Here is a 26,752-nt window from a genome sequence, read left to right as displayed (position 1 = left end):
CCCAGTCCCCAATCGAAGAAAATCTCCAACCCGGCTGGGAATTGAACCAGGGCCCACTTGCATGGGAGGTGAGCACGTTACCACCCAGATAAGCAGGTGGACATCAAAATGAAAGAAGTACACATTAAGAATAAAGCCATAGAACCTGATGAATTTTTGTATTGAGAGTAGCAGTTGGTGGTGACTTGTTTGACAGTAAATAAAAAATGAAAACAGACGATTAAATAAGGGCTGGAGTGCTTTTGGTACACAAAACATGATTTTTAAAATCAAGTTTAGAAAGTGCCTGGAAAGTAAAGTTTACAATCAGTGTGTATTATCTAACTTGGTTATGTAAGCAGTACTCATGCTAAAAAAGTGCTCCTCTTACTGCAACAGTCTCTGTTATTGTGTACAAGGTGCCCTCAAGCCTGGAACACGAGTTATTTATATCTGCAGTAGCCACCAGAAAGATCGCGGGAGGCGCACATCGGCACGGCGCGTCACGGACGGTAGTTGCTGCAAGTAGAGTCCTGTCCACCAGAGGGCAAACAAGAATTCGGCCGCGACCTCTGCCGGCGGAACAACAACAACAACAACAACAACAACAACAACTCAGGTAGCATGGGCCGTGCCCAGTCAGTTCACATCGGGCATGCCTAGGAGACAGTTCCCGGTCTACGCTACGTGAAGTGCGACGGAAAACGTGAACCGTGTTACTACACAATTGGCGATGATGATGGGATTGTCGACATGACGTGCTCAAGATAACGCTGGAATGTCGCCGGGGCACTGGATATTCCGAAGGCCAACCGCTGGTATTGGTAAAGGCCAAACGGGGTGTTGACGACCGCCAGCCATTTGGAGTCCTCATCAAGTGGTATCTGATGATAAGTCTCCGAAAGATCGATTTTCGAAAAATATTGGCCTCCTGCCACGGCGGAGAACAATTCATCAGCACGAGGCAAAGGATAGGTGTCCACCACCAATTGGGAATTAATGGTGGCCTTAAAATCACCACAAAGACGTAATTTTCCCGAGGGTCTCCTGACAATAACGAGGGGCAAAGCCCACTCACTAGAAGAAATGGGAAGAACGACCCCGAGGGCTGTCAGCCGGTCTAGCTCTTCTTTTACGTGAGGGCGGAGAGACAAGGGGATCTGCCTCGCACGTAGAAAACGCGGGCGAGCCGACGCCTTCAACGTTAAGTGAGCTTCAAAGTCTGAAACACGACCCAGGCCCTCCTCAAAGATATCCGGAAAGTCAGAGATCAAAGATTCCAATGATTGATAGGGAACGTCTTCGGAGACCAACTGCATGGTGTCAGTGATAGAAAAACCGAAAGCTTGAAAGGCATCCAAGCCAAAAAGGTTAGCGGAGCTCGCATCACTGACAACAATAAAAGTAATAGGCCAATTGACTGATGTGTAAGTCACGTCGGTAGTGAATTGACCCAGTAGGGGAATGAACTGTTTACCATAACCGCGTAGACACCGGTAAACTGGCGCCAACGGCGGCGAGTCAAGGTCGGAGTAAGTTTGTGCATTCAACAAAGAAACTGCCGCGCCCGTATCTACTTGCAGTTTTAATCGGCGCGACCGAACCGACAGCTCGATAAAGAGTTTGTGTGCCGATGCATCGGGAGCCTGGCCCGATGAAACTCCCTGAATGTCAACGTCCATGTCCTCTGTACCTGCTTCCTTCGATTCTTTTGAGGCTGAGCGGCAAACTTTAGCAATGTGTCTTTTTTTATTACATTTGCGACAAACGGCCCAACGCTGGGGGCACTCTGACCGATCATGATGTATATAGCACGACACCAAAGTTCGCGCTGTCATCGCCGCACGTTTTACGGAATCGTCGCAAAACGTCACAGTAGTACACAGAATTCACTGTTTGGTTGGGTGGGACAAATTCTTTGTGCACAATTCCCTTGGTATCAAAGTAAATAATAATCGTGCTCTTCACTTTGCTCCTCACCTATCCCACTTTTTTGTGTCTTGGGGAGTCTGGGGTCTTCCACTGGGACGATTGTTGCTTTGTCTCTGGGTCATAACCGTAAATCCAGCTCTCATCACCGGTGATAACCCATGACAAGAAGGTCGGATCATCAGATGCGGTCTGACAAAGGTCGGTCACACTTCAACATGTGCTGTTTTGTTCGCGGACCCATCGTAAAATCGCCGCACACCAAACACAAGAGTATTACGGAAATCACTGTGGACACACAACACATCCTCCCAGCTGAATGCCACTTCGCACACTGACTCATCGGATATGTAGCTCTCGCCACCTTTCGGTGCAAAGATCTACTACGCCTACTTTCCAGATGTCAGCACCAGTCCCAAAAATTTTGCATTCCACCTCATATTTGACAATGGGTGTAACCTAGCAAGACCTCCTGTGCTAAATTCGCAGGCTTGCATCTAATCAATTCAGCACCCAAAAACAAAGAACAGTCAACAACACACAGCCAGGGAAAAGGGGAAGATGCTACAAATGCAAGGACAGTAAAACTAAATACTTTTGCAAAGTTTGTAAGGTGTGGTTATGCTTGGCACATCTGAAATGGTTTGCAGTGACTGTTTTGAAAAATGATGATTTTAGAGGAAGATATCTCACAAACTATTCATTATATTGCCAATTTCTATTTATATAATGAAAATTCAACATTTTTGCTTCTTAGTTCTACAACTTATTCCCAATTATATTCGTATTTCAAACAAATTTACTTGTATTTCCAGTTTACTTACATTTAGTACTACAGAGAAGTATGTTTTAAGTTTTTCTTCCAATTATTGTATAGTTCAGGAAGTTAAAATAATGTCTCTATAGCATTTAGTACTGCTTGAACACAACAAAAATTCATTATTTGATGTAAATACACTGTTTGTTGGGTCCCACAGACCCAGCCCGACTGTGCTTAAAACTATATTTCACCCGACCATTCTAGAGTAAAATAAAGAATTGGAGATCTATGCCATTTCATCATAATACTAATGGCAGGGTTGAACACATATATAAGAGAGTAGTTAAAATGTTGTCTTATTATGTGAACAGCTTGCACTCAGACTGGGGCCATCTATTGCCTAATTAGTAACTTTGTTGTATAATACCAAGGTACATGAAACAACAGGGTTGAGTCCCTTTGAGGTAGTCTATGATCACAAAAAGCACTCACCACTGAAGATTAATACGCTGCCACCTGGAATAAACACCAGAAAAGCGAAGGATCTGGCTAAAAATTAAACTTTATTTGGAAGAGAGCTCAGCAGAGCAGTGCAGCTGTGGCATGGAAGCAACAGTCCTGTAGTTAAAAGAATGCTAAGAGGGCGCTGTACCAAGTGCGAGATATTGTGATATTACAACAAATAACCACAAAACTGGGCAGAACCAAGAAATTTATGAGCCCCTAAGGTGGATCAGTTCATGTATCGTGTTTCACATCACCTGTCAATTAAAGCTTTCAGATTGGAAAATTGTAATTCATTTTAATCACTTAACCAAGTATAAAGGTTGCGATATACCATCTCCTGTAATGGATCCAAAAAGACTGAATGAACCGTTTAGAACAGAAGCCAATGTGCACTATAACATTTACACAGCAGATGACTAGTTTCCATTTGTTCAATTGAAGTCCCCCCCCTCCATACATTTTACAGTTTGTGTGTTAAGAACATATCTTAAGTCTTAGGAGGGTAATTGTAATATTACTTTCAATGTCACTCTATTGTTTAGCCATTCTGATGATTCTGTTGTGTTTTCACCCCATCAGGCGCCTGATTAGATAGAATATTTTGCTTAAGTGATTTACGAAAGCACAAACCACAAACTGGTTTCACAGAGAAGGCTACCACATTGTTTTGAAGGAATCTGCAGAAATAGGATCACACTCTCTGTCGAACAGAGGTACCTATTGTTCAACCAGAGCTGAATAAGCACAATCCAGCACCACTCCACACACCCAGTCTCCAAGCAGACCATCTACGACTCAGAATCTCTGTTACGTGGTGAACAGTAACTTTCCTTTCGATAATATTGTCACATTCAGTTCTGGGTTTTACATTGTTTTGATTATAGTACGAGTTAAGTCTTTCAGACCGTGTTCTTCAACTTAACCAGTGATGTAATTCTTCAGTTTCTCTCAGTATATTTGTTGATTGAGAAGTCCATGGATGCACTACTGCCAGTTCGTAGAGTCCAGCAGGCACAAGATTTCGGTGATCATATACGTCACTACTGTCAGGTGCACTGATGAAGTGACCTGCTTGGGGTGCACTGAAGACTTATAACCCTTTCACACAAGTTGTTCCCTCAGCTTTCTGAACCCTAAGGCTCATGTCGGTGGCCACAGAAACGATTGCGTTGGAGTTTGGGGCAGCGTTGTTGCAGTTGCTCTGTCTGCCCTGTCCACTTGATCATTTTGTTTGCTGAGTGCCTTCTTAATTAGAACCAATGTATATTTCCAATCCTTGCTGACGACGGGAGGCCACAACATTAGGATCACGGATTTACTTCAAACTTTGTACACCTTTAGCAGGGCATTACAAACAACATAATGTGCAAGTAGTAAGGAGCACTGCTCTGGAAATTCCAAGAAAATCGCAACGAAGTTGTATGCGTCTATTATGTGGCATATGTATCTGTGTAAAGGTGCCCCCCTTAAGAAGTCAATGTGGTGATGTGGTTAGCGTTCGCACTTAGTAAGAGGGTCGAGAATGAGGTAACAGTTCGAATCCTGCTAACATTTATTTTTTAATCAACGTTTTTTCATCACTGGTCATATTATTTAACTTATAAGTCATTTGAGAGGTAATATAATGAAGAAAAAAAATGTGTATTTTCTTGAAGTTGTAGTGAATTTCATTTACCATTTTACTATTTACTATTTTTTATTAAATTTTCAAGGATGAGGAACAGGCTTGGAAAGCCCAAGTCAGGCCTTGATAAATAATGATGCAAATGACATTACTCAGTAAGTCACAATGTGCCAGACCACTAGAGTAATGTACAGTCACTCGTCACATGTGCTCTCAACATCATACGTTGCAGGATCATATTTGTCATACAGACATGGGAAACATAAACTGATATGGCATCTACTATATTGAACGAATGCAGCTTTCCCACATTTACAGGAAATGCTCATAGTTTCTATGAGAAAACACACCTAGTTCACACTTTGCAAAATTTCTCTTTCTTCCAACAGTTTGGTTGCAAACCTTATTTGACCAGTGATGAGAAAAACTGTAGATTAAAAATCATGTATGAGCGAGAGTCAAACCATCGCCTCATACACATTTGTCTTATGGAAGTTTGAACGCTAATCACTTGACCACCCTGAACGGAAACATCTGGCACTATGCACAAATATATATGCCACAAAACATATGTGCAAATCTTCTCTTGCATACTATATTGTTTTAATTGCCTACTAAAGGTGTAAAAAGTCTGAAGTAAATCTGTGATCCCAACATCGTGGCATCGCCTCATGAGATTATAGCCACAGTCCAGGTTGGTAAGATCGTCTCTGGTGCAAATTTCAATGGCTTCTCTAATGACATTGTCCCAGTATTTTGAAGTCTGTCCTAAAATCCTGATTTGTTCATATTCCACCACACAGCTCTCTGATGAACAGTGCTCTGCAATCTACTACTTGTTGGGATACATTGGTTGAGTGTGCTGCTGGTGTTCTCGACATTGATGTGTACTGTTTGTCCAATATATGTCTTGTCACACTTTCATGGAATCTTACAAACACTGGCCTTTCGCGAACTGAGGTTATCTCTGACGTTCCCTAATAATGGCCGTATGCCCTTGTTTTATTCTTACTCAGTGAATTTTCAGTACATATTCACCTTTGCCTGACAGCATGCATAAAGGCTGGGACTACCTCTTCCTCCGTGACTTCTTCCCTTTCCACAGGTTGTGCTGTTGTGGTGGGGCACAGACTGGGCTTAATCTGCCATTCTGAGTAAAGTTTTTTTTTCAGAAGAGAGATTGAAAGTGTTCTAGTTCCTAGGTCAGACTCTCTATATCTGAGATGGAACATGCCCTGTGCACTAGTGAGGCTTTGACATTGTCTCATTGTTCACCAGGGTGCTTCTTCATCGTTCATTCTCTGGCCCCATGGAAGGGTCAAACTCTTTGACTTCCTTGCATATCTGAACTCCATACGTCCCAACATCAAATTCAATATTGAGGCCAAAGAAGAAGGAAGACTATCATTACAGGATGTCATGGTCAAGACTGAGCAGGGAGGAGGAAGGGCAGGGGGAAAGAGGCAAAGGGCAGGGGGAGGGGGAAGCGGTGGCGAGGGGAGGGGAGGGGAGGGGATGAGATGGGAGGGGAGGGGGAGGGAATGGGGAGGGGGAGGGGAGGAGGGGGAGGATATAGGAGGGGAGGGGGAGGGAGGGGAGGGGGGAGTTTGGGACTAACCAGCAATGTCATCAGTCCTGCCATGGTCAAGAGAAAAGCTGATGGCACCATGGGCCACGGCTTGTGCAGACAGCTGCCACTAACCTGTGTAGAGTAACAGAGTACTAAAAACACTATTACAGAAGGCATGACCATCTCAGACACAGAGTGTCTGCCCCAGGAACTGAAACATCTCAAAACTATGTTCCAAAAATTGACTACTCAGACTGACAGATTAAGTGCCCTCTTCACCCCACCACTACAGTACAACCTGTTCAAACAGAAGATGTCATGCAGGGAGAGGTAGCCACAGCCTTTAAACCATATAATGGCACATTATCAGGGAAACTTTTCAATCAACAAATACGCTGGGAGAAACTGTAGAACCACATCACACACATTTATGAGCAGGAGATGTATTGCAGCCTGAAGAAATTCAGAAAGCTTCACCACCACAGATGGTGTTTGCTCAGTGCTCTTGCATTTCTGAAGAGATGTCAAGTCAAGCATGCTGTGCCAAACTTTACTCGGGCTATATATCACATTGATTCTGCAGTAGCCAGGAAAATCAAGCAGCCTTGCCTTGGTACATGACAGAATACACTTTACCCAGTAGAGTCTTGAGTACATCTCCCATGAACTTTTTAAACTACATTTTCAACTTGCCATCATTTTAACTTCTGGACCTGAGAGTGGACACATGGAGCTACTTAGGTGGCATCTGATACTGCCCACAGGAAGGCTACAAGTCTTTAAACATTAAAAATTTTATGTTTCAATGACAAATCATCACTGGAGGCCCCATGCCTGACATATTAATCTGACTGGAGGGGACTTAACTCTGCTCTCAGTCCTAAGTTGACACAGGTTGTGGAAATCATCAGTGAAGTTGAACAGGTGGTGGTGCGACTACCTCCTGAAGCAGCATAATGTGGTGATGGTGATGATGATTTTGGGTTGTTGGGTGCTCAATGGTATGGTTATCAGCACCTACACAAATTCCCAATCTTTTCACTTTCCATTCTCGCCATTTTCCTGAATGATGATCAAATGATGAGAACAACAGAAACACCCAGTCCCCAGGTGGAGAAAATCCCCGACCATGCTGGGAATCGAACCCAGGACCATGTGCTCCAGAGGCAGCAACGCTAACCACTAGACCATGAGCTTGAAGCAGCTGAAGAAGAAGTATATCATGAAACTTCTTGTGCTCTGAAGAGAACTGAGACTACCAATTCAAGCATTAGCAGCATAGAGAGGGTGGCCATTTGGGACCCGAGAGTGTGCCCTGAGACTGTTTTCTTATCTGCTAACAAAGGCAACAGATCAACGGTGGCCCTATCAAGAAGGTGGAGAACAATATCAGGGTGCTTCTGAAGGACTCAGCGTTACAATAGGGAGTCATGAAGAAATTATTACCACAAGGACCTGTACTGTCAAGACATTGTGCACGTCCAAGGCCCACAAAGATGTGGTGCCGTTACACCCCAATGTCAGCAATGTCAGGACTCCAATATATTTGCTGGCAAAATACCTGATAGAAATTCTAAACCCTTATGTGGGTAAATGCCTGCATCACACTGATAATTTTGCAGATTTTGTGAAATGCCTAAGTAACTTCAGGCTGAAGCACTCTGATATCATAGTGAGCTTTGACACCACCTCATTATTCACCAGGATGCCTCTATGAGAACACTAGAGCTTATTGGTCATAAGTTTTGATCTTTTCAGGCATGTCATAAACTCCAAGTTTTTTCTACTTAATGGGGAGTATTACGAACTAATGGAGGGAGTTGCAATGGACAGCCCACTTTCAGCAGTGGCTGCAAATCTGTCAATAGAGCACATCAAGGAAAAAGTCTTGACATCATCCTAATGCACGTGCATGTCATATTCATTATCTGACCCCACAGAAGGAACAAACTCCTTGACTTACTTGCACAACTGAACGCCATACATCCCAACGCCAAATTCATTATGGAGACCGAAGAAGAAAGAAGATAATATTCCTGGATGGTCAAGAGAAGAGCTGATAGCAGCATGGGGCATGGTGTGTATCTGAAGAAAATGCACACCGAACTGTATTTGCCTGCAGACAGCTGCCACCGCCCTGTGCAGAGGAACAGGGAACTAAAAACACTATTACACAGGGTACGTCCCACCTCAGACACACAGAGTGTGCCACAGGAACTGGAACACTTCAAAACCGTGTTCTGAAAAAAATGGTAATACACTACAGCAGATTACGGACGTTCTTCACCCTACCACTGCAGTACAACCTTTGGAGATGGTAAAAGTCATGGAGGAAAAGGCAGCCACAGCCTGTATGCTGTACAATGGCGTGCTATTGGGAAAAGTTGGGCACACACTGAAAATGTACTGAATAAGAAATGTCTTTTACCCGCCCAATAAAACAAGTGCATAAAACAAGGGCATAAAAAATTATCTGAGATTGCGAAACGCTGTGGTCTATCAGATTCTGTGCCAATGTGGCAAGAGATATATTGGACAAACAAAGCGCACCATCAAAGATCAATCCCGAGAATACCAGTGGCACTTTCGACTAAGATACCCCAACAAGTCGGCAGTCACAGAGCATTGTTTGTCACAGTATTATGCAATGGATAGCAGGATTTTAACACAGACTTCAAAATAATAGGGCAGTGTCACTAGAGAAGCCACCGCAATTCACACCAGGGACAACTTTATCGACCGGGACTGAGGCTATAATCTCAGCAAGGCTCGGGAACAATCCCTGGATCTAGTTCAGAAAACGCTATGCAAACACAGTGGCCTGACATCCGACAGCTGCTTCCAGCAATGTTTCTTATGAAAATAAAACTCAAAATACATTTTAAAGGTGTGCACTATTTTCTTGCCCACTCCTGATCTGCCCTTAGGGTCAAGTCAGTTCTTCCAAGTGGGGTATTCTCTAACATTTTCTACACTGAGCCTTCATCTCATCAAAAGTATCCCTGATGAAGAGCATTCTAGAAGTGATGGTGTCATGGTTCCACATCAGCCAAAACAGCCTTGCTGTGTGCCTATTGCCATGAAATGTTCCTTTATATTTTGCATTTACATTAATACTTCGCAAGCCACTGACAGTGTGTGGTGGAGGGTACTTCTGGTACTGCTAACTGATCCCCTCCGCTTCCCTGTTCCACCTGCAGTTGGCGCGTGGGAAGACTCACTATCAGCAAGCCTCTGTATTAGCTCCGATTTATCAAATTTTCTCTTTGTGGTCATTTTGTGAGATGTAGCTGGGAGGAAGTAATATGTTGTCCGACTCTTCCTGGAAATCATTCTCACGAAATTTCAGTAGTAAAGCTCTCTGTGATGCACACCTCCTTTGTAGCATCTGCCACTGGAGTTTTGTTGGGCACCTCTGTAAAGTTCTTGCACTGACTAAATGATCCTGTGATGAAATACGCTACTCTTCGTGCTGTATCAGTTAGTCTTCTCTATCTCTTCTATCAGTCCTACCTGTTGATGATCTCATGGAGGAACAGACGAACTGAGTTTTGCAAAATCTGCTTGTGAAACCCATGTTGATTTCACAGAGGAGATTTTCATCCTCCAAAAATTTCATAATTCTTAGCATAAAACGTGTTCCATAATTCTACAACAGACTGACATCAATGATATATGCTTACAATTTTGTGCATCTGTCCTATGACTCTTCCTGAAAACGAGAATTACCTGCAATCGTTTCTAGTCACTTTGTATCCTCCATTGCTCAAGTGAACTAAGATAAACCACTACTAGAAAGGGAGAAACTTCTTTCGCATAATCTTTTTAGAATTTTACGTGTATTTCATCTGGTCCTGATGCCTTTCCCCAGCTAACCAATTGTAGTTGCTTTTCTGTTCTACAATTTATTATGTCAGTATCTGCCAGTTTGATGTTCATATGATGATTGAAAGGAGGGACTGTATTACCAACTTCTGCAGTGGAACAATTTTGGAAGATCGAATTCAGTATTTCAGTCTTCCCTCTGTTATCTTCCATTTCGGTGCCTGTATGGTCACTTAGTGACTGCGTAGATGATTTTGAATTCCTTACTAATTTTACATAATACCGAAACCTTGTAGGATTTTTAGTTAAATTGGTTTACAAAATTTTACTTTCAGATCCATTCAGTGCTTCTCTCGTTCCTCTCCTTATGTCTATTTTTGCTCTGTTCAGCTTTTGTTTTTCCATTAGTTTTTGACTTCTCTTGAATCTTTGATGAAACTCTTTGTTTATATAGCAGTTTTCTAACAAAGCTACTGAACCACTGTGGGTCAATCCCAACCCTCAATACCTTGCTTGGAATCTATTTGTCTAAGGTATATTGTACAATGTTATTGAATTTTTCCCATTTATGCTGCGCGTTTTCTTCCTCAGGGCTGAATATTTGATGTTGACAACTCAAATAGTCTGCAAATTAAATCCTGTAACTCTTGCCAAGCAAAAATATTTTCCTCCATTTTCTAACATTCTTTGTAATACCTATAGTCATAGTTGCCATCACAGCTTTATAATCACTGATACTTTCCCCTACATTAACTGATTGTATAAGTTTAGGTCTGTTTGTTGGTAGCAGGTCTTGAGTTGGTTTACTAATTATGTACATGAATTAATATTCGGACAAGACATACACAATATTTTCACACGAATACCTGTCTCTGATACCAGTTTTGATCATGTGTCTCCCCCAATCTGTACCTTGCAAGTTGAAGTCACCCCCTATTACAACAGTATTATGAGGAAAGTTATTAATGATATTCTGTAAGTGCTCTCTGAAGCGCTGTGTCACTATGCCTCCTGACATTTCACCAATATTTATAATGATATTATCAGTCAATACAGTGATACTATTTTCTCTGGGGTGATAACTAAATTTAACATCATTGGTTAATCAAAAAGTCAACAAGTGTATGGACAAATGGCTCTGAGCACTATGGGACTTAACTGCTGTGGTCATCAGTCCCCTAGAACTTAGAACTACTTAAACCTAACTAACCTAAGGACATCACACACATCCATGCCCAAGGCAGGATTCGAACCTGCGACCGTAGCAGTCGCACGGTTCCGGACTGCGCGCCTAGAACCGCGAGACCACCGTGGCCGGCCAAGTGTATGGACAGTTCATTGTGTCCAACAGGTACAATATGTTGTCGATCAGGCATATTGCTATAGTCAGGTGCATTGACAAAATGAGCTGCTGGGGGCACATGGAAGATTCATAACCCCTTCCTCTACGAGACATCCCCTATGCAGTTCACGTCCCAGGGTATGTGTTGGCAGCTTTGGAGGCGAATGCATCAGCATCTGGGGCAGCATTGTTATAGTCGTTTCTGCCATCAGAAGAGGAAGATTTAAAAAAGTGTTCCTAAACAAAGGACAAGGCAAACCATTAAGTAGGAGTGCCCCCACAGCCTTAATGATTCTTGTGTGGCAATGCCAACATAGCATTCCTCGCCAAGAATTTGTGACAATCCTACCCCAACTGTCCAGGAGCAATAAGCATGTGAGGGTCACTGTACAGACATTCTTGGCTTTCACACCATCAGTGCAAGCATTTATATAAGCTGCAGCTAAATGTATTCACATACAGCAACTCACATCAACCGAAAAAGTCCATTGGTTGCAACTTATTACCAAGCAAGAGGACAACTAGTACAGCAATTTAATGCTACATTTATATAATTCCCATGTGGCAGCAGCAAGAGCAAAAAATTGGGTACATTTTACTGAGAGTCACTGACACTGACAACGCCAAACTTATTCCAATACATTTTTATGACTACAGTGATGTTACGTACAAGTACAGCAAAAAGGGGACACAATATACAGGAAGCATCACCAGTAGACTGACGGTAATAAAATTTAAAATAAAGATGTTCTTGCAGATAGTGTCAAAGTAATTTCAAGGGTAAACCATCCTCAAACCCTTCCTCCCCCTTGCAATTCTGCTGAATTACACTGAAAAGAAGTACACTTCAAGCGTATCCCTGCACTGACGCTAGAACAAGTAGGTGAAAGAGAGTGACAGTCAGCTGATCTTCAAGTTGACACTACAGTTCAAAGTACATGCTTGTGTATGTATGTGGTGATTGCCCTTCTCCCCACTGTTTGGACACCAAATGGATGGATAAGTTCCTTTACAGATGGTGCAAATATCAATTTTGAATTGTGGCAATGAAATATGGACTTTTAACAGAAAAATCTTGAAAAACTGATGGTAGTTCAGTGAACAATCGAGATATGAATGTTAGGAATTACTAGAAGTTACAAGGAAACAATCAAATGGATCAGGAAAGAAACAGGAAAACAGAGTTGGGTGTGACATGTAGTGAGTTGAACTGCTGGTAGATGGACCAAGGAAGTTCTTTGCTGATTGCAAGATATAAGGAAAGACCAAGAGCATGATCTAATTTGAGGTGGGGAGATGACAGTAGAAAACAAGCAGGAGCAACTTCAACTGGTATATCTGAATATTATGATGATGATGATGATGAGTCTAGAGCAGGCCCTTATCCAGTAGTAGATGTTGAATGGTTGATTATTATGATGAAAAATAAGCTGGGCTAATGTGTGTCTTTCTTTTATTCAAATTAGTCATGGCTCTGCTCAGTTAACACTGGTAATGTCCATTAAATGGAAGACTGTAACATAAAACAAAAAGGTACTCAAGTGCTGTGGAATTCAGATCCAATACTGTCTGATACCTCTGCTGATGCTAGTAGTGCATTTCAGGCAATAGATGGTACACTCTCAAACAACCAGCTTCCAGTGAGGAAGCTGTAAAAATCACTACTGAATGATCCTGATTTCATTTCACCCTCCTTAATGGATTCCTGGTTCATGTAGGCTCCAGAGTGTCATTAGATTTTCCAGATTATAATTAATTATTTTCTGTAACCTCCAAATTGTTTAATTTAGTATGGAAGATTCAGTTAAATGGCTGATATCTTGCCATTAATAATTACTTATTTCTCTAATAATGCATTTAGATTCAGGCATTGAAACCCAAAAGAATGTGACTGTCTATGTAAATTGAATACAAACAAGTCTGGACAAATTTGACTGGTGGTTTCACTTCCCATTGCGTCACAGAACATGGAGTCCACTGAAGGAAGAAGGAAGGAAAATTGGAAATTTAGCACCCCACTTAAGAAAAGATCATTAGAGGCGGAGCCAAGTTAGGACAGGATAAAAGTGGGGAAAGAAATCTGGTGTGTCCTTTTCACAGAAACCATCCAAAATCAGAAAAAAACTATGGGAAACCTAAAGCAGAAAGACTGGACAATGATATGAGCCATGCTTTTCCTAAATGCAAATACAGTGTCTGAATCACAGCACCACTATACTCAGTCAGTATTTACTTTGTCATTTCAGGAACCTGTAAGCTAATGAATCAAATTTTGTTACATGGCTGTGCACAGAATCAAAGTCTGAAAGCCAATTGTTGTTCATCCCCCTATTGGTTTGCCTGAGCAATGAAGTTAGTGGCTTGGTTTCATGTATTGTTAACTCAGACAGGTAATTCAGGACACAGAATTTGTCACAGTAACACAAGTGGTCTGACATTTCCTCATTCAAAATTTTCAGCTGAAACAAGATAGCAAGACACCCTATGAATAGAAAGAAAGGCATTATTCTAAAGTTGAGATGTGTCAGATTCCCTGTATTCAGATTTTATATAACCTCCCTAAAAGGCAAATTTGCATGGAAATGCAATATACATGACATGCATTACACCACACACACACACACACACAAGGGGGGTGTGCCCTAAGAGTCGGCAGGCACATTTCCTCTGTTGCTTCAGCAGTTATTTACAATATCTTTTCGTAGTTGGAGTCAGTGCAAACAAATAATGCTGATCAAGTCTTTCACGCAATGCCCAGTGTCGGCATAAAGTGTCTGTTCGTTTCCCCATTACAAATTAAATTATTTTTAATGCAGAATTTAACATGCCCATTTGATAGATTAATCTAGTGCAATATTTGTTTTATCAGTATGTATTAATAGTGACAGTAAAACCTGAAGAATAACCGATACTCCAGCAGCGACAGCATCCCCTTGGCCTGCATTAACTGCTACCATCAAGCACGCAGCAATACAGAGTCGCTACTGAATTGCTGTTTATTCTTCATGTTTTCTGTCCTGTTAATACCTATTGATAAAATGAATACTGGACTAGACTAATTTGGGAGCACCCTATTGAATGGGCATATAAAATCTCAATCTAAAAATCATTTTGTCTGAAACAAGCCAAACGCTTTATGTTGACACTGGGTGTCTCATGGGAGATGCAATGAGCAGAAAATATTTGGGCTGACTCCAGCTAAACAATGCAAAAATGAAACTGTAGATATGTACCAAAACACATGAGAAAATTCACCTGACAACTCTTAGGAGACACACTCAGTATATATAGGTTCACATATTTTTTACTAGATAGTACTGTCCTGTTATTAAATATAAGTGGTTCCAGTGTGTCAACATTAGACAGATGGAAACAGATAAAGAAGTAGTAATAAGAAAACTAGTTGTCATAGCATCATTTAACATCATCACATTAGGCAAGAGATTTGAGCACTACATCAAAAGTACACACAGTGTCTGTTCCAAAGGTGAGGTGTGTCAGCTTCACTGTCTTCCACCAACGATCTGTGTTAAATGTAAAATAAGAAATGTGTAGGTGAGAGTGTCATACGTTGAGGTACCTAGGAATACATGATGATTAATGGTCCCTGTTTCAATTTACTGACCGATTTTAAAATCACATGAAGAAATGTGCACTAGACTCCACCATAAACAGTTTTTTTTGCATTTTCTACTGTGTTGTTATTGTGAGACATGAGAGTAGGTTTTGTGCAGCACTTGCAAATACTTTGAGTTCTATATATTTAAGTTCTGTGCAATATATTGGGGGACATTTTTAATTCTTCAGATACAGAGATTTATAGTGAGTAAATTCTGTATATTTTTAAAACTAGTTTGTAGTGTGTGAATGATCAAGTCATACTTCATCTGTCTACACAATTTTGTACCTTGAAATGGAAAACAGTCTTCAACTAGGGGAATACATGGTGTTCGTAAATAAACTGAGTTTCTTTAAGGTCTTAACTTTCCTTGTCTTGAAAACGCACATTTTTGTTAGTTGTCACTAGGTCCTATTTCAAAATGTTTTTAAACTGTAACTGGTTTTTAGTAATACTACTTCTTAATTTTATTTCAGTTACTGATTATCAGTGGGTAGTAGAATAATAATGTAACACACAGGCAATTACATACAGCACTGACAAGCTATTCTTGACTGCAGTACTTTTAAATTTGAATAGAATAGTTGTTCCCAAGCACAGTCGAAGACAGAATTCGTGAGGCCCCTTGACCCAATTATTATGTCCAACTGCACAGCTTTATTGTCTCTTCCACAGCATAAGATGCAAGGAGATGAAGTGCTACCAACATACTGTCTGCACGCCTGGAGTTGAAAAACTATTTGAGCCTTGTCAGACTGTTTTAGATAATCTGAGAAACTATATTGTTGTTGATGAATTTATCTCTAATGTTTTATCTGTTGTATTTAATAAACTTATGAAAAATGCCATATAGTATGCACTGTACTAATACCAATGAATTACAACTTATCATCATAATATTTTTAATAAAAAAAATTTTTTTAATCGAACAGAGAATCCCAAATTGTCACAAATTGGCGGGATAATATGCACTTTCGGTGTATTTAAAACAGGTCTGTGTTTGTTCAGTTCACTACTGTATTGAAGTGGTGTTACAGGAACGACTACCACAGAAGTATGCAAAATGTAGCAGAAGGAGTATATACATAACGAAATTCACTTAACAATTCATTGAGTGGCACAATTAAGTCAATGCAATGGACAAAAAAAAACAGGCATTAACAAGTGCAGTCATGCAAGTTTTTCATCTATACAACTCTAGAGGTACAGAATCAAGGTAGCAACAAAACTTATGGGGGAGAATTTGCCTTAAGATTTCTTTACTGATCATCAGTGTGCCTGCTAGTGGCTCTACCACAGAAGAGGTAAAAATATTTACTCCAGCAAGACTAAAGCCAAAAACAAATGCAGTCTCCCTGTCAAATGACAAACACTTTACCACTAAGCTATTGTACAGCTGTAACAGACATCACTCCCTTGTTGTTCCAGTGATGGCTAAGATGGATCTTTCCCAGTGTATATGGGGAAGTAAGCTGCAGTTTCTGTTGATACAACCTTCCTGAACTCAAAAACGTACATTTTATATCTCTACATCATCCCTTAAATGAGAATCATTCAGAATATTTAATCTAATGACAAGAAAAAAATTGAGTAAATTTCTCAGGAAGTAAATCAATGGCCACACAGTTGACAAATGTATTCTAAAGCGTTGCCAGTTCTCCATCAGAATAGTAATAGACAGAATACATCTGTTCAGCTTGTGTGTTGCTTGAGCTAGTTAGCAGTGGGAAAGCTGACATTTCAAAGGCATGGTGGCACCTGCTGCCAACACACTGACTGGAAGCAGACCTACCAAGTATAGGCCAATGAATGTTATTCGAATCTCTATAACTATGATTTGTGAGTGAAGGGTAGTTATGAATAGTATCCAGATGCACCAACTGCAACTCAAACATTATAAATAAAGAGCAGGGAATATTATTTGGGTAGCTCGCCTCTTCCGTAGCTGTCCTAGCTACTTTTGTTTTTTCTGCCTTCAGCAAACTGCAAACTAAGACACTCACTTATGGGAAGTGATGTGCTACTTTAATATCACCAAATGCTATTAACATTATGAGTAAATAACATTCATTTTAATATTATCTACAAAGTGTTTATAATTACAGTTTCAGTTTCAAAATGCTGTAAAAACAAATTGCTCAGAATGATGTTGAATTTCAACATAGTATTATCGAAGAAGGAAAAAATGTTATTGGAGGGGGGCGGGGGGGAAGAAGTTCCAAAAGTTTCACCACTAGCTGGCACTGTTAAGTGGCGCAATATTCAAAGTAAAAGACATGGGCTCCACAGCCGTCTGAGACACTCGGTCTGCCTGTCTCAGTGTAGGATCATGTGCTGCTTTTACAACAATGGTGACTGTGCACCAGTAACCCTACACAAGTTCTGGACCCTCAAGGGTGTGAAAAAAGGCATTGGTCTGATGTCTGCCATGGGTCAAGAGAAAATTATTATGAAGTTTGAGAAGACAGTTTCTTTTGAAGGGCAACGTGGTAGAGGGAGGAAAACAACTGATCTGACATCAGTAGAAGGTATGGCTACAGCATTGCAGAAGGGGCAGGTGGTGATGTAGAAAAGTGAAGTCACTGGTAAATGCTATGAAAGTGTTCTACGCACCAATATCATTCCAACCATTCAACAGTGTGGGTGTGTGAGTAGGATCATTTTTGTGTGAGAAGGCACTCCTATGCACATTGAACAGCCAGTGAAGCTGCTACTGTAGAGGCATTCTGGAAACGCTAGAATTATCAACTGTCAGTTCCCTTCAGTATGGCCATCCAGATCACATGATCTTAATCCGTTTGACTTCTGGCTGTGGATGTATCTGAAAGATGCAGTGTTCCATACTCCGATTACAAATGTAGCTGAACTGAAGGCACCCATTGCACAACACATTCTGAATATGACCCCTGAGACACTCCAATCTGTTGTGAAACACACTGTTTCTCAATTTCAGTTTGCAGCAGAGAACAGTAGACAGCATAATGAACATGTCTTGTGCCCATCTCAAGGCAATTAAAAACTGATTTCACTGTTGTTTTTTGTTGTATTTGTCTTCAGGACATTTAAAAACCTATGTCATTGTACCTTTTTTGTTGTTTTACGCCACAGGAAAATTAAAACCTGATTTTTTTTATCTGATGTGGTATGATCTTGCCGTGGTGGTTGCACTTACCCGACTAACAGTTCCACAACTGTTGAAAGTCAGAATTGTGCACTCATGTACATAGCATCACGGATCGTTACAATATCTGCGCTTATACAGTGGTACCTCTACATTACAAAATCCTTCAGATACGCGTGCCTGTCTGAAGAACATTGTAATGTAAGGATACTTACACTCTATACACACCCTCTTTGTTGTTATGTGCATGAGGACCCCAGCAGGATGGGTATTACTGTAAGGTACAATGGTCAGCCCGATGTGAAATAAACATTGCAATTCAAGGACATCATACACTCTATGACATGCTATATGCCCCCAGAGTAGGGCACCACATACAGATGGCAGAATTCTCCACAACCCATTATCAACGTATCTCGAATCTTTGGCACTGTGTCACATGTCACAATTTTGTCAGTACCCATTATGGTGTACCATGCATTTATTTCTTTTTGGGCTTCTAAGGTCCACTAACAGATGGACAATAGTGTGTAATAAACATGGAAAGGAGACTGAGGTTAAATTCCATGTAGCACAGTTCAGAAAGTCGAAAACTTTGACCTTATATATATAAAAAATATATCTATAAAATATGTACAATATGTTTTGCTATTTGGGGAGCAAAATAACTGATGATGGTCGAAGTAGAGAGGATATAAAATGTAGACTGGCAATGGCAAGGAAAGCGTTTCTAAAGAAGAAAAATTTGTTAACATCGAGTATAGATTTAAATGTCAGGAAGTCGTTTCTGAAAGTATTTGTATGGAGTGTAGCCACGTATGGAAGTGAAACGTGGACAATAAATAGTTTAAACAAGGAGAGAATGGAAGCTTTCGAAATGTGGTTCTACAGAAGAATGCTGAATATTAGATGGGTAGATCACATAACCAATGAGGTGGTATTGAATAGAATTGGGGAGAAGTTTGTGGCACAACTTGACTAGAAGAAGGGATCGGTTGGTAGGACACGTTCCGAGACATTGAGGGATCACCAATTTAGTATTGGAGGGCAGCGTGGAGGGTAAAAATCATAGAGGGAGACCAAGAGATGAATACACTAAGCAGATTCAGAAGGATGTAGGCTGCAGTAGGTACTGGGAGATGAAGAAGCTTGCACAGGATAGAGTAGCATGGAGAGCTGCATCAAACCAGTCTCAGGACTGAAGACCACAACAACAACAACAACAACAACAACAACAATGTACAAAAATATGCGCACAAATTTTCACAATTGAACTATATCCTCTTCCCCCCCCTTCCCCCCCAACCCCCCTCCCACCCCCCCACCCCCCGTAAAAACTGAGTAGCATGGGGGTCTTGCTGACGAGAACTGCTGAGTTCTACCATAGCGTACCCTGCCGATTTCAAAAATCGCAAATTTAGCACAAGTACTTTAGAATATAGCTGAGCAAGTCAACAATTTTACTCTTTCAAACAATGGAAAGTCCAGGTTAGACTATCAACAATATTATGAAAAGGATAGATTGCTACTCAGCATAAAAATAACAGATTGAGTTGGAGGCAGGCGCAACGAAAAGACTGTTACACACAGAGTTTTCGGCCAAACCCTTCTTCAGAAAAGAAATGAAAATGTACACACATTCACACACGCAGACACTCATCACACACATGATGGCTATTTCTGGCTGCTCTAGCCCAGGGTGTTTACAGGGACAAGGAAAAAAAATTCGTGGATTTTTCCCAGATTTCCCGGTTGAAAATACACTTTCTCCTGGGTGAAAATACGCATTTTCCGTGTTAAGTGACAGTAACTTTTCCTCGGCACTGTAAAACTTATCAATCCTTTGAATGTTTATGGTTTTATACATAGACATTGAAGTTCCCCGCACTTTAGAAAACAAAACTCAGGGGGAAAAAAACAAATGTTTTGTTTGATGTGCCACAACATGTACGCTGCATATTTTCATGTTACGAAGATATAAATTCTAATTCCACCAAACACCACATGTTACTTTCTGAAGCATAGAAATCGAGATTACGACGCACTTTTGTAAGACAGTCATAGCTCATGTCACGTGATCTCACAAGCTGATGACAACATAGGACACCTGATGTAGTCAGCCAATAGCAAGAACACAGCCAATAGCAAATAAGTAGCGCGAACACACAAATAAGAAAAGTTAATGGTTTAAATTAATATACATAGTGTTGCTACAAGAAAAACCAAGCTTTCACATATAATATTAGTCTCTAAGATTAATAAGCTGCAAGAGAAGCTAAGCTTCCACATATAATGTTGATCTTTTTTGCACATGTTACACTTTAAGATACATCACACAAATGTGCCAGTAAAATTTTTAATAACGACGTACATGTCTGATCATCTAGGCTCAAAATTCTTCTAGATGGTCGTACTCAAAGACTTCATTTTTAAATGAGAGTCAAACACTCTGTGATTTACGAACTTCATCGTACATTCTCATACATAGTTCATCTTGCATAAAAGGAAATTTACTTTGAAAGTAACACTTTTCAAACCACCATTCTCAATATCTTCCCATGACCTATTAGAAATTGGTTCGTTTCAGCAGTTAACAGAGAGCGCCAGGGATCAGGCGTCACTGCCCTTGCGTAGCTATGATGACGCAGGAAGCCCGCATGTTCGTACGTGTAAAATATTAAAAGACCTTGTATTATGTCATGAAAGAAACGAGACATCAGAGGATACTTCAAGAGCATCGTAATTTCATGAACCATACTGAAATGCATAATTTGGCTTAAAGTGCACATTCATATATCCAGAATCGGATGTACACTTTTTTACCAGTACTGTATTATCTCATGTTTGGTTCTTTATTATGGCATAATGCCATACGAGCTAGAAGATGGAAAATGTGCACAGTTGAAACTAGCCAACAGTGTGGAATCAAACACTTCATTTCAAATAAATTGACTGCCTCAGTGCAAAAGATTAATAAAAGCCAAATCTCTTTAGCAAACCGACAAAAATAACTTCATTGTTCTGCGAAACTAATAACATTTTTTTGCCTTCCGTAATTATGCGAACGTATTTTAATTCATCTGATAGCTCCCAGCCACAGAAATCCGTTTTGTTTTCATTTAATGTGGGAGCAATAAATGAAGAGGAAACAGCAAAATCACTAAACGTAAACATGGGTCATGTGGAGACTCCTCACTGCAACTCAGACTGCTCTTGGCATCAGCCCAGATCTACAGTATTTCCGAATTGGGGCAATACTAGGTAGTGGCGCCCAGCCACACATCTGTAACCAGAAGTGGGAGAAGGTACTACTCATATGTGACCCAACTGCACACACACAAGAGCCCGCCCGCAACTGCTCAAATGAATATAATGTAAACAGCTGTCACATCACACTCATCGGAGGAAATTTGTTGTTAGGAAGCATTGCATAGTCTTCCTAAAGACTTTGACACACTTTGCTGTTGGCAGACGCTTGTATGAGCACTGTGTTTTATTGTTGTATATGGCGTATTTCCTTTATGGCTTAAGTTTTATTTTCGTTTTTTTTTTTTCCTCCTCTTGTACATGTTTTGTTGCTGCAGTATTATTCTGCAGAAGTGGGATACAATAATATCCTTTGTTAGAGTATTGGTTCTTAGCAGTCAAAATCACAAAAATTTAACTGAAAACTAAAACAATGTAAAATTCCGGGGTTTTTCCCAGTTTTCTCCCAGATGAAAAAATTCCCGGGTTTTTCCCAGATCTCCTGGCTGTGCCGGGTCATATACACCCTGTAGCCAGACTGCAATGGTCACATTGGATGAAAGCGGCAACACAGAGTGGGCCAGGAAAGGTGGAGGGATAGCACAGTATGTGTGTGTGTGTGTGTGTGTGTGTGTGTGTGTGTGTGAGAAGGGCACTGTCCAATGGAGCGGGAAGAGACTAGAAGGAGACAGGACAAGGCTGCCATACAGAGCATTGGGAGGCTGTGGGGAAAGGGCTGGGAGGACAGTAAAGGAGAGGATCAGAGAAGGGGACGAGACCAGTGGGTGCGTTGCAGGAAGTGGCTCACAATGAGGGTGAGGGGACATGAAATAGATGTAGGCAATAAGACAGAGGGAGCAGAATCTGTTGGGTGGAAGGCATGGAGACATTGGTTATCGCAGACTGATGCCAGAATTATTTCAAGAATGCAGAACATGTTTTAAGGATAACTCCCACGTGCACAGTCCAGAAAAGCTGGTGGTGGAGGGGAGGATCCAGATGGCTCGGGTTGTGAAATGGCCGCTGAAATCAAGCATGTTATGTTCAGCAGCATGTTGTGCCACAGGGTGGTCCACTTCTCTTTGCTCTTGGCCACAGTTTGGTGGTGGTTATTCATCTTGGTGGACAGCTAGTTGGTAGTGACACCAGCAAAAAAAGCTATGCAATGATTGCAGCAGAGCTGGTATATGATGTGGCTGCTTTCATATGTGGCCAGGCCTCTGATGGCATAGGATAAATCTGTGACAGGACTGGAATGGTAGGATAAGCCTGCGACAGGACTGGAATAGCAAGCACTGGCTGGTTGGATTGGGCATGTCTCGCACCTGGCTTTTCCACAGGGATATGATCCCTGTGGCAAGGGCGGGGATTAGGAGTAGAATAGGGATGGATTAGGATATTGTAAAGGTTGGGAGGGTGACGGAAAATACATAGGATGAGACGTTCAGCATATTGGGCACGCGAATACTTGTTACTGCAGAATGCCTTCCTCGGGTGGCCAGGCTGTATGGGAGGGACTTTTTGTGTGGAAGGGATGGCAGCTGTTGAATTGCAGGTAGTGTTGGAGGTTGGTGGGTTTAATGTGGACAGAGGTGTGGATGGAGCTATCAGATGGGAGCAAATCAGTGTACAGGGAGGTGGTATGCTGGGTTGGGGAGGACCAGGTGAAGTGGATGGGAGAGAAGCTGTTGAGGTTGTGAAGGAATGAGGATAGGATGTCTTGGCCCTGAATGCAGATCACGAAGATATCATCAATGAACCTGAACTAGACTAGGGGTTTCGGGTTTTGGCAGTCTAGGAAGATTTTGTCTAGATGGTCCATAAACGGGTTGGCACAGGACAGAGATATGCAGGTGCCCATGGCTGTGCCACAAATTTATTTGTATACCTTCCCTTCAAAGGAGCAGTAGTTGGCTGCTTCACAACTGAGTCATCTGGATCCTCCACCACCAGCTTCTCTGAACTGCACAGATGGGAGTTACCCTTACAATGCATTCTCTACCCCCAAAATTATCCCAGTCTCAACCTACGATAACCAATGTCCCCACACCCTCCACCCAACAGTTTCTGCCCCTTCTGTCCTACCACCTCCTCCCAATTCACATCCCTCACCCTCACTGTGCACTGTGCTCTGCCAATGCACCCACTAGTCTTTTCCCCTCTCTGCTCCTCTCCTTTTCCACTCCCCCCCACGTTCCCCACAGCATCCCGACATTGCACCTGGAAGCCTTCAGTCCCTGCATGTTGTTCTCTCCTCCCCCCTCCCCCCCCCCCCCAACGGCACCCTGCTAACCTTCCTCCTTCCCTGCCTCTACTACACATTGTTGCTTTCATCCAACACGACAGTTGCAGTTCAGTTATCAGCTAGAGCGTTCAGAGATGGCGGTTGTGTGTGTGTGTGTGTGTGTGTGTGTGTGTGTGTGTGTGTGTGTTTTACTTTCTTTTCTGAAGAAGGCTTTGCCCAAAAGCTCAGTGTCCAACAGACTTTTTATTGTGCCTGCCTGCATCTCAAAGTGTCACCTTTACGGTGAATAGCAATCTATCCTTTTCACATATACATACAGATAAATTTTAATACACTAGGTTAGTGAATTTCTCTCAATTTTTTAAGACAAATGCCAGATTTCAAAACTCTTCCAAACACAGACACTCTTCAAATTCTTATGCAATCTAACAGAAAGGAATTACTTAATTTGCCCAGTTGGAAAAAAAAAACCTTCGTATGTGGGGGGGAGTACTTGGTGATTGGGAAGGCTTGGGTATTGGAGAGAAGCTAATCAACTGAAGCATTAAACAAACCTAGTTTAATCAACAGCAATGACATAATCTGTTCCATAGGTTAAGTCTGTCAGATATTCTGTATTCGGGAGACAGAAGAGTGTGGCACACAACATTTACACTCTGCATTGAACTTTTCAAGGAATTGAGCATGGGCGCACTACAGTATAACTGAACAAGTCATTCACTTCTTTCTCTCTCTCTCTCTCTCTCTCTCTCTCTCTCTCTCTCTCTCTCTCACACACACACACGAAATTTTTGACTAGGATGGAACTGTTCCAATAATAAGTTATGGAAGCTCCAGGTTCTAAGATCCAAGTGCCAACGATGAAAATCCAAGAGGACTCAAATGGTAAACCCTGCTCGCTTCCGAAAAGGGTAGGTAATATGATGCACATTGGAACTGTTATGGACTGGCATGATAGGATGGTAAACAATTAAATGAGTACAAGCTATGCAATGAAGCATAATTTGAAAGTATGATAAACATCCCAAAAAAGTATACGTATACGAGACACTAGCTTATACAGGACAAAAATGATGAAGGGGCAAAATGAAGCACGTGAACCAGAGATGCTGAAAGACCAGTGCAGGGACAATATATAAAAACACGTTAAGAAATTAAAATGGTAAGATACGTAGCCAAGACAAGTGTTAGAAATATGAATAAAATGTTTCAGATGGAAGTTAGAGGTAATGGAATGAGAATAATCAATTAGAAATAGGTTAGAAGGTGAAGACAATGTAGAAGTTGTTTCTTAAAAGCGAATTGTTGAAACTGATAAGTATCCATATACACAAATTAAAAACTGTAAAAGATCTCTTTAAACTTCATGTCATTCTGCCAATGTTTCATGGCTGTATCATTGCAATAGTATCCACACTGTCTTAGAAGCGACAGTTAGAGTAAATTTCAAACACTATTTTTTGTTTACTTAGTGAAAATCTTCATTTATCTGAACCTGTCTCCCTCATTTCTTAATGAATGAGTATAGACAAGAGACACATTTCATTCTGCATGAGATTAATAAACCTGTTGTAGCAACCACAATGTCTTAAAGGCAGTAGACTCTTGACATCATCAACACTTCCATTAAAATTAATCAGTTTGCTTTATTACCAAGACATTTAGCTGAAAGTGAAGTAATAACCAAAATATCATGGTGTTTCTGAATAGCATCTCTAAACAGACCTCACATTTTATAGTGGCCTGGGATTACATACAAGGGATGATTAGACAGTGAAAATAAGCATTAGATCTTACGACACACCTCAGCAGCGGTAGCAATTTTATCATTGGCTATCAAAACCAAAAACATAATACGTGAAAGTTACTCTAATAGATAGTTTTACTCCTCTCCAACTCTTTACCACCCACACACAACATAAACTCCGAAAGATTATTATTCGGCCACCATTTTATCAAAAATGTAAGTGGATTAAATGCAATATGGGAAAGATTAGAAAGCTAATGGCAGACAATGGAAGACCAAAACGAAAACGAAAGGCAATGAACCAATCTTTGATAAAGTTTGCATATTTTCAACAACTTATAAAGAAGAAAAGAACCATAAAGAATTTTAATATTTTCTCAACGATTACTCACTCTGGACCGTCAAGTCCATCTCACGCATTTCAGTGAAACGATCCCTCAGTTCTTGGGGAAGATGTTCTATCACTGTGAACAAATTATCACAAAATCAGTGCCAATACTTGTTTCATATATATCAAGCACAATACTCAGTAAGAGGTATTACTGTTCTGTTTCACATGATCAATAGAAAACTGGTAAGTCACAGTTACATTTACATTAAATTATTCAGAAGCTAAAAATTTGAAACGTGATGGGAAAAAAGCCATCATTCAGTAAATGAGAAATTTTAACAGGACACTGTAAATCATTAAAATAGAAAACATTAATTTTAAAAGTTAAATTTTTTGTAACAGCTACGATAAACATTCATACAATGAAAAACATGTTTCTCGCACCATTACTAACAATTTTGTGACATTACACATGTTTAAGAAAACCTTCAAAATAGTAGTTAGTTTGTTTTATGAAAACACAAATCAGAACCAATGTTCTTCCAGCATGGCAGTAACAAAAAATTACAAAACCAGCAATAATAAAAAAAAATTTGTAGCAAAAACGCATTAACACAAAATAAATCAATGTTATAATTATTCAGAAGTTTTTATCAACACAATAGAATCCAAACTGCCTAATTCTTGTCACATTCTTGTTTTGAATGCTGTTAGGTGCAACTTCTGTTTGGCGTTTGTTTATGAGGGCATGCTGAAAAGTAATTGCTCTGAAGTTTTTATTCTGTTTTCAATATCAGTTGAGGTATTATATGGCGTGCATATTACTTGATTGACTTTCCTGCTTTGCTGACTCAAGCTGCACCAAATTGTAGGGTGTACCATTGTGGTGTGTAACATAAGCATGTTG

At 40.8% G+C, this 26,752-nt stretch overlaps 1 protein-coding gene across 3 annotated transcripts in view; it reads right to left on the bottom strand.

The window, feature by feature from the left end:
- LOC126248234 (inhibitor of growth protein 3) overlaps positions 1–26,752 on the bottom strand; it is a 177,838-nt gene that overhangs the window by 113,220 nt on the left and 37,866 nt on the right. For 2 of the 3 annotated variants that reach the window (XM_049949063.1, XM_049949064.1), the window contains one exon: positions 25,907–25,978. The exons of the other annotated variant lie outside the window; for it this stretch is intronic. In XM_049949063.1, the coding sequence (XP_049805020.1) occupies positions 25,907–25,978 (72 nt within the window). The remainder of the gene's footprint in view (positions 1–25,906; positions 25,979–26,752) is intronic. 3 annotated transcript variants of the gene reach the window in all.

Source organism: Schistocerca nitens, chromosome 3 (assembly GCF_023898315.1).
Source record: "Schistocerca nitens isolate TAMUIC-IGC-003100 chromosome 3, iqSchNite1.1, whole genome shotgun sequence".
Taxonomy (NCBI): domain Eukaryota; kingdom Metazoa; phylum Arthropoda; class Insecta; order Orthoptera; family Acrididae; genus Schistocerca; species Schistocerca nitens.
Note: the sequence above shows the minus strand (reverse complement) of the source record. Positions and strands in the feature narration are given on the sequence as shown.